General features: G+C 53.7%; 1 protein-coding gene across 1 annotated transcript; it reads left to right on the forward strand.

Moving 5' to 3' along the window:
- Positions 1 to 1,665: 1,665 nt before the first annotated feature.
- On the forward strand, positions 1,666 to 7,367 carry UPK1A (uroplakin 1A). Its single transcript, XM_069457940.1, has 7 exons — positions 1,666 to 1,750; positions 2,569 to 2,769; positions 4,404 to 4,478; positions 4,603 to 4,710; positions 5,666 to 5,845; positions 7,163 to 7,246; positions 7,323 to 7,367. The coding sequence occupies exons 1-7, from the start codon at positions 1,670 to 1,672 to the stop codon at positions 7,365 to 7,367; spliced, it is 774 nt and encodes a 257-aa protein (XP_069314041.1). The 5' UTR covers positions 1,666 to 1,669.
- The last annotated feature ends 2,036 nt before the right edge of the window (positions 7,368 to 9,403 follow it).

Below are 9,403 nucleotides of genomic sequence, written 5' to 3' on the forward strand. Positions count from 1 at the left end.
TTCATTGGACATTTTATATTTCAGTAACTTGCAAATACTAGCAGGTACCAACTGAAAATAACAATGTTTCAATTATTGGCATGGCCCTATTATTTCACGAATTATTGAAGCTAACACTTATAAAATGTACTTAGTTCATGTACATTGTTTAAATTTTCTTATTAGTCCTTAATATAAATGTAACTCAAAAGAGAAAAATGATTTTAAATCTAAAGTGGGTTCACTAAAACCAAAGTAACCATTTTAATTGGAAAATATTTCACGTGTCTTATTACCAAGCCAGGGTCTTGACAAATGGGATTTTAAGTGCCATTTGTTTGCCCAGTTTGCATACAACAGGGAAGCCACACGTTCAGAGAGAAAACGCTGTAAACACCTTGGCCCTTGGGGTGGGGAAGTTCTGGGGCACCATTTTCGCCTGTAGAATCAGCCCCATGCCACGAGGGGGCGCCATCGGCGAGGCCTTGGGCCTCTCCGGCGAGGCTGCTTCGGGCGAGGCCCTCGCTCAGTTCCCACCGCCCACCGCCGCCGGGGAAAGAGACCCCGTTTTGTAGATGAGCAAGCGCACAAGCCAAGTCGTGTCACGCAGAAGAGGCGGAACTGGGATTTGAACCTAGGTCTCCGTGATTCTGCAGCCTGAAGGAATTTCCACCCGTGGCTGTCTCCGTGTGTATGTGAGGGGTACTTTTCTTCAACCAGTCCCACTCCGTGTGCCCCCTCCCATGTTCTAGGACCCTCCTCTCCCGCCTGGGGGTACCCTCACCTCCCAAACTCCCCTTGCACGCCTGTCTCACGTGTCATCCTTTCCCCGTAGCCCACCACCCATGTAATCAGACTGCTGAGCATCCCCTGCACCTGTCCCCTCATCTCCTCCCCAGCGTCTGTCTGGGCCCAGCCCTGTCCTCGCCTGCCTGCCCAGGTCCCTGCATGGGCCTCCCCTGGGCCACCTGCCTGAGTTCACACACCGCGGAAGAGGCAGTGCTGAGACAGGATTCATATGTGGGTCCAAGTGGATCTTGCTGCTACTCCCAGGAAGGCCCATGTCCCAGGGAGAGAGACATCAGACGGTGCACTCACCCCGGCCCCAACCCCACCCTCCACCACCGTGGAAGCCTGGGAACCAGAGGCCGTGGGCACATCCCCCTGCCCACGTGGCCAGACATTAGCACAATCTGGAATTTCAGGTCTATAAATCACTTCGTGGCAGGGAGCTCATAAAAGCTGTTGTCCCATCCTGGTCTACCTGCTTGGCCTCTTGTCCCCTCCTCTGGACACCGCCCCCTTCCTTGGAGGGGCCCGTGCATTTATAGGGAGCCAGCGCGAGTGGGGCTGGCCAGAGAGGCTTCGGGCAGGGAAGGTGAGGAGGGGACTATTTGAGTCAGGATGCAGCAGGGAGGCTGGGGGGTCCGAGGCTCAGGAAGGCCAGTGCTGCGTTCTGGCTGGGGACTAGCCTGTCCGAGCCCAGCTTTCCCCTCCTGTAAACGGCTCCCCACCAGGGTGGTGGGCACGCTGGTACCAGCCTGGGCCCAGCAGAGAGCCGGAGGAGCCCCCAGCAGCTGGGGTGTGGAGTGGAGATGGTGGGGGGGTTCCAGCTGGGCCCTGCCTCCCCCTCTCCCCTGCCCCGGCCTCGGCCTGGCCTCATCCCTGCTCCTGTGTCCCGGGCAGGACTATGGCTCCTGCAACAGCAGAGGCAGAGAAGGGCTCTCCGGTGGTGGTGGGGCTGCTGGTCGTGGGCAACATCGTCATTCTGGTGAGACGGCCGCAGTGCCGGGGTGTGGGGGACAGTCCGGAGCGTGGGGCGGGGGCTGAGGGCCCAGAACTCCCCAGCAGGCCAGTGCCGCAGACTCTCAAGTCAGCGCAGCCCGGGTTTAAACCCCAGCTCTGCCTCTCCCCAGCTGTGTGACCTTAGCAAGCAACTTGACTTCTCTGAGCCGCGTGTTCCTCATCTATAGATTGCGAGCTCGTGGTGTGAAATGCCGTGTGGATTAATCTATGCACAGCCCTCAGCTCAGACGTGCTTGGCAAATGCTAGCTATCGTCGTCAACCTCACTGCAGACATAAAGTGACAGCCAGGCACACAGGAGGCCATAATACTGAACACAACAATGGCTTTCCATTAGTATCGGGTTTTGTTTTGTAAATTTGTGATTCCTGCACATGGCTTGATTTCCGGCAGTGGAATTGCTGGGTCGATGCATTTGTGATTTTTATGGCTGTGGCTGTAAATAAATCCCCCTCCTCAGGGCATAACGGCACCATCAAGGGCGGGCAGGTAGACCAGGCATCTCCTCTGTGCCAGTCACACGCTCCAGGCTTTGCATGGGGCATCTCCTTTTATCCTTGAAGCAGCTGGGCTGTGGGGGTGGTGGGTCTGGCTGGGCCCTCCCTTCCCTCCTGGCCTCTGCCCAGTCTCATCCCTGCTCATGGAGGGCGAGGTCTTGACCACTTGTGCCGCTTTACTGAGAGGGCAGGGGAAGCTCAGACGGGGAAGCAACTTGCTCGTGGGGACTAATGGGGCCAGGGCTGCTGGCCCTGAGCAGACCTTCCCAACCAGCTGCTCCGTCCAGCTGTCAGGCCTGGCCCTGTTCGCCGAGACAGTGTGGGTGACAGCCGACCAGTACCGCGTGTACCCGCTGATGGGCGTCTCAGGCAAGGACGACGTCTTCGCTGGCGCCTGGATTGCCATCTTCTGTGGCTTCTCCTTCTTCGTGGTGGCCAGCTTCGGCGTGGGCGCGGCACTCTGCCACCGCCGGTCCATGATCCTCACGGTGAGGCCCCAGGGGGAGGGTGTTTGGGACGGGTGGCCACGGAGATCATTGTCACAGAGGCATAATAACTGGCGTGAATTCCACGCGGCACCACACTCAGGGCGTCATTTCGTTTCGTCTTCCTGTAGCCCAATCATCAGGCCCGGCTGATACCCCCATTGTACAAAAAGACGGGGGCACGGGGAAGGGAGGAAGCTCTGCACGGCAGGACGACTGGAGGAGCGGGCTGGGATTTGAACCCCAGCCAGCTGGTCCAGAGTCCGTGCTCGTGAGTTCTGCCAATGACAACAACGACAAAAATGATGACAGCACAGCTGCCATTTAATGAGTGATCACTGCATGCCAGGAGCTATTCCGAGTGATTTACATGGATCAGTTCATTCATTTCTCACAGTCAACCATGAGATGCTATCATCATCATCATCATCATGACCCTGTTTGACAGAGATTGAAACACAGGCTCAGAGAGGTGAAGTAATTTATCCGGGATCACACAGCAAGTGAATGGTAGAGCCGGTTTAAACTCAAGCAGTTCAGCTCTTGAGCCTGTGCTCTTAATCTCTCTCCACCACCACCAACCCACACTTCCCAGGGATCTCTCCCGTGCCTGACACTAGGGTAAGCAGTACAGAAAATGAGTTCCCTCGGTCCTCCCAGAAGCCCTCTGAAGTCAGGGCTTTTACCCATTTACCAGGTGAGGAAACTGAGGCTCAAAGAGGCCCGCAACCTCTCCCAGGGGAAGGAGGGGAGAGGGAAGGTGCGCCTTGTGGGACTTTAGCTTTACCCTGAGTAAGGTGGAGCCCTGTCTCCTCTATTCACTTGTCATTAACTAAGACGTAGAATCTTTTTTTTTTTTTTTTTTTTAGTTTCTTATGGGAGATTTCAAACATCCACTAAAGTGGAGGGAAGGGCATTCTGAGTCCGGTGAACCTGTCACCCAGTTTCAACCACAGACTGGCCAACGTTGTCACCTCTCCTCCAGCGTTTGCCTGCCTACATTTTTTCTTCTTGGGGTATTTTGAAGCTCATTCTAGACACCAAGTCATTGGCCTGTAAATATTTGAGCGCACACTTCTCAGAGTGATCAGGACATTGTTTTGAAGCAGGTTGTGCAACATCACCCCTCTCTTCACACCCACACCGAGTCCTGCTGCTTCACAGGCGAGGGTCAGGGGTGAAGACGGGGAAAGAATTTTCATTAAACACCAACTATTGGGCTTTTTTTCCCTCTACGCTGTTGGCACACCCCATAAAATTCACCCTAGGTCCTTCCTATCTTCCAATGCCCGATCTGTGCTCAAATGTCCCTGGTTGTCTTTGTTTTTAATTTTTATAGTAGGCATTAGTTTTGTTGACTCTAAGGCAATAGTTAACTTCAGGAAATACTTTATCTTTTTTTGTTGTTGATTTCATTTTCCCTTAACATTTTATCATAAACCATTGCAAACATACAGAGAAGTTGGAAGACTTGTACAGCGAACACCCGTATCCCACCATGTGCACGCCAGTGTTCACACTGTCCTATATTTTTAAAAATCATTGTATTTCTAGGCACAGATCCATCCCTCTCTGGTGGGGGGGGGGGGTGGCATCCCAGGCTTTGCCCTGACAGGCTGTCCCTCCTCTCCCCCCAGTACCTGCTGCTCATGCTTGTCATCTACATCTTTGAGTGCGCCTCCTGCATCACGTCCTACACCCACCGTGACTACGTGAGGCGGGCAGAGAGGCCGGGGAGGGGCTGACCTGGGGGCGGTGGTGAGAGTCCTGGGGGCTGGAGGCCGACCTCCCTCCCCACCCAGCCCTGCTCACCCTGCTCTTCCCGGCCCTACGCAGATGGTGTCCAACCCATCCCTGATCACCAAGCAGATGCTGACCTTCTACAGCGCAGACACGGACCAGGGCCAGGAACTCACCCGCCTCTGGGACCGCATCATGATTGAGGTGGGTGAGAGCTGAGGGGTGCGGGGAGGGCCTGGGGCTCTCTCCACGGAGGTAGGTAGGAGGTAGGTAGGGCTCCCGTAGGCCCACTGTTTGATGAGTGAGTCCTTTAAGGACATCCACTCTGGGACCCCTGTGAGGGCGTGGCTGCAGTCATCACTGCAGTCATCACCACTTTCCAGATGAGTAAACAGGCCCAGAGGGGGGAGGTCTCTGGCCTGGGGTCATGCAATTGCTAAGTGGTAGGGCTGGGACTGGAACCTGGCAGTCAGCAGCAGAGCTCTTAACTGTTACACCTACTGCTTCAGCAGGAAGAATGACAATAGTAACAGCAACCACTTATTGAGCACTGACTTTTGTTTAGCGTTGTTCAAAGTACCTTTAAAGCTTATTCAATCCTCACAATCACCCCACAAGGGAGATCAGCTTTTTAGCGATGAGAAAACCAAGGCAGGAGATTGGACGGCTCGCATGCATGCGGTCACACAGCTGGTAGGTCACAGAACAGGAAGTATTCAAACCCAGGTTCCAGAAGCCACACTCTTAATCAAATCCAACGTAATATTGCATCAAAGGGGGAAGAAATTGAGGTCCCAGCTTGGCCCTACTCATGTAGCTGGCCAGGATTTGAACCCATGTTTGAAGGACGCCAGAGCCTATGTTTTCATCATTCGGGAGCCACAAATTAAACGCACACCAGGGCCAAGGAAAGCCAGAAATCTGCCTTTTTGTCATTTTGTCAGCATAGTTGTCGTGAGTGTGGGTTTGATCCAAATCCCTCATCAACCTTCTGGTCCTCGGACGAATAGTGTCTGATCCTTGCACACACAGGCACACAGACACGCTCCCTCCTCCACTTGGAGGCCCAGGACATGGGGACGTTGGGCCCAGCTGGGTCGAAGGTCAACCCTGCTTCTCGCTGTGCCCGAGCCTGCCCGACCCCCACCTTTCTCTCCAGCAACAGTGCTGCGGCACCTCTGGCCCCATGGACTGGGTGAACTTCACATCGGCCTTCCGGGCGGCCACTCCGGAGAAGGTGTTCCCCTGGCCCCCACTGTGCTGTCGCCGGACAGGAAACTTCATCCCCCTCAACGAAGAGGGCTGCCGCCTGGGCCACGTGGACTACCTGTTCACCAAGGTGTGTCCCCTTCCCCCTGCTGCGCCTGTCTGTTGATCTTTCTCTGGGCTCTGCCCCCTCTTACTCTGTCTCTGGTTCTTGTACCTCCTTCTCCCTCCCACTGTCCTTCTATCCATCTCCTTCCCTCTCCTCCTCCCCTCTCCGGTTTTCTCTCCTCTCTCTCTCTGTCTCTGTCTCTCCCAGTTCTCTCTGCAAGTTCGCAGGATGCATGCGGGATCTGTGCCATCCAGCCTGGCACCTGCAACTTTTCTCAGGTGGTCTGGGACTAGGAGCGACAACAATAATAGCAGTGGCACAACGCCAATAACAGCAACGTTTATCACACCTTTACTTCATACCAGGCATTCTTCTCAGTGCTTCACGTTTTTATCTTATTTAATCCTCAGCACAATCTTAGTATGAGGTAAAGATCTTAATGACCCCATTTTACAGATGATAAAACTGAGAGGTCACTCGCTAGCAAGGGGTGGAGGCGGGATTTGATTTTAGGCGGTCGGGCCCCAGTGAGGTGCTTCGCTGCGGCAAGGCAAGCGCAGAGGCAGGAGGGCAACCGGAAGGAGTCAGACCAAGGAGAGGAGCGTCCCGGTGGTCCCTCCAGGGGCTCTTGGCTTGTGCTAGAGCCAGTGCTAGAGCAGAGAGCGGAGCCCACGTGTAAACCGTAACCGTGATGAGACTAGGACTCGCTTCTCAAGCCCCGCCTCTGCGCACAGTGCTACGTGCGTCACCTCGGGGGTCCCCGCAACTGCTCTCAGAGGACAATGCCATGCTGACGGCCACTTCTCGGCTGGGAAAACTGAAGCTCAGAGGGGGGGAATGACACCGAGGCTCTACAGCCAACAGACGGCAAGGCTGCCCCAAGGCGGTCCTGCCTGCTCCAGGGCCACACCTGCGCCTGTGCTCTGCGCTGCTTCCACCTGGGGCGGGGGCCTAGTGAAGGCCACGCTGCTGTGGGGCTTTGCCCCGTCCAACCTCATCTCTGGAGGAGGAGGAGTCAGAACTGGACTCATCCTAAAGGCGCATTTCAAACCCCTGGGACTCATGGGCTGCGCAGAAAGCCCGCTCCAAACAAAATCACACTCAGACTGTCCCAGCCACCATCCGGGCAGCACTCGCCTGTGCAGGGCCTGGGTTCCACGTCACCTGCCTGGCTCCCCAAAACCACCCTGGAAGGTAGACACTGCCACGACCCCCATTGCACGGGTGAGAAAACCAAGGTTCAGGAAGGAAGTGACTTTCCCGGGGGCGCACGGTGACTCTTGCCTTCAGCCGCCAGCCTCCCTGGGCGACTTCTCAAACCCCCGCTGTCCCCCTGCCCAGGGCTGCTTTGAGCACATCGGCCATGCCATCGACAGCTACACGTGGGGCATATCGTGGTTTGGGTTTGCCATCCTGATGTGGACGGTGAGCAGTGGGGACCGTGGGCTGGGTGGGTGTGGGTGGGGCTGGAGCGCCCCTCATGTCCCTGTGTCCCCCCCAGCTTCCGGTGATGCTGTTAGCCATGTATTTCTACGCCACGCTCTGAGGAACAAGAAGGGAAGGCCACGTTCACAGCTCAGCCTCCCCTGCCTCCTGCTCCTGCCCCTGCCCCGTCCAGCCAGGGCCTGGATGGCCACCTCACCTCTCCCCTTCCCTCCTGTCACCCCAAGATCTTTTTCCAGGTTTCTGAGCCCTACTGGGCCTCGCATGTGTCCCAAAAGCAGAGGGTATTTGTGCATGGATTCTTAGCTCTGAACCTCGTTTCACTTGGCTGGTTCCTGGCCCATCTTTCAGTGTCAACTTAAAAGTCCTGTCCTCAGGGGACCCTTCCCTGATCCACCAACCCATTCACAGATGCCTCTCGTGTAGCCCCCTGAGCTCCTCCCTCATGGCAGGTGCTGCCGTTATTGCTGAATAGCTTGTGATTGTTTAAGCTCTGGTGGACTGGGATTGCCACAAGAGGAGACACAAGTTCTGTCACGGTCACTTTACTGTCTCCATCATTGCCCAGCACAGAGCCGAGCATAGACCAGATATTCAATAAATGCTGATTGAATGAATGAATGAATGAATTTGTTTTCATCTGGGTCAAGGGCAAACGAACAAGAACTCTTCCAATGGAAGAGGCAGAAACCCAACTAGCACTGACTGAAGCATGAAATGGAATTTCTTGGCTCATGTAACTGAGTCAGTAGGGCTGGCTTCAGGCATGTCTGGATCCAGGGGTTCAATCTAGGTTTCCAGAAGACGTGTTTCATCCTCAGAAAGGATTTCTCTGACAACACCAGACTTTCGTCTTTACAGCTAAGCGACACAGCAGTGTGAAAGGGCCTCTATCTCAATAGCTTTAGCCAAGGTGAGGAATTGAATCTCACTGCCTTGGTTTAGGTTCTAGGCCCATCCTGGGGTTGGGGAAGGGAGGGCACCTGGATTGATAATCTTGCTAAGGAGGTGTCCAGCAGTGGTGTCGGGGAGGGGGGTTGTTTATCAAAGGAAAATCAGGGTACGGGGCTATTGAGATGTACAGGTGATAGACATCCTCCTCCTAGAAAGTTCTCTAAGGGGTCCATAACAGCAAACAATTTAAGAATCCCTCTTTCGTCCTTCCAGAAGTAGCCTCATCCTCTGGCCATTATCAGCAGCTGGGCCTTGCCAGAAGGGCCTGGCTTCTTTCCCCATTAAATAAAATTTCTCTGGGTCCTCATCTATCCCACAGGTCTGCAGGTGGTCTGCAGATGCTGAATTCACATTTCGTTTTAGCCATGCTATGTCCATGCTCTAGAATACCACACAGTAGTAAAAAATGATGAGCAAGAACTCTATGCTTTAACATGGAAACCATTCCAAGAAATACAGAGCGGAAACAACTGAAAACTACGTGCAGTACATTGCGCTGAAGTGATTTCATTTTTGTAAAAATTATACACACATATTTTCCAGGAAGGACTCCTTTGAGGAGGGGAGTGGGATGGAGGGCGGAGGGGAGTGGGATGGAGGGCTGCGAGGAGGGGAAATTTTCACCATGTATGTTTTATCACACATATTTTTATAATGTTTGAAACAATTTTTATGGAGATCATCTATTATTTTTCAAAAACAGAAACCAATAAAGGGATTTCTAAAACACTGAACAGTATATGGCTTTACTGTTCAAGTCAGATTTTTAAAAACACCACATAGATGTGATGCACATCGTATTTTATCACACAAGAGCCCCCTCCAGGTTAACCGGACTAACTGGCTCTTCTGCAAGCCCTAGAATGAAACTTTTCCCCCATCCCTGGGCACATATTTGAATGGCTTGTAAACATGTCAAGGAAAGGGAGGATTCCACCCTGCTTTTAAAGTCAGGTGTTTTCCCAAGCAAGTTCATGGTGACTTAGTCTGTGACTAGGATTCTCTGGGAGAGGCAAAAGTCAGGGCTGGGTTCTCACCAGCCCCATCAGACTCTTTGAGCCTCAGTGTACCCCTCTGTAAAATGGGGGTTGTAACAGTCCCTACCTCATAGCATAGGGCCACATTCCCAGAGCTCAGGAAACAGGAGAACTTTTTATTATGAATCATGGATTTTCTCAATCCAGC

The sequence above is a fragment of the Eulemur rufifrons genome, chromosome 24, assembly GCF_041146395.1.
Source record: "Eulemur rufifrons isolate Redbay chromosome 24, OSU_ERuf_1, whole genome shotgun sequence".
Classification (NCBI taxonomy): domain Eukaryota; kingdom Metazoa; phylum Chordata; class Mammalia; order Primates; family Lemuridae; genus Eulemur; species Eulemur rufifrons.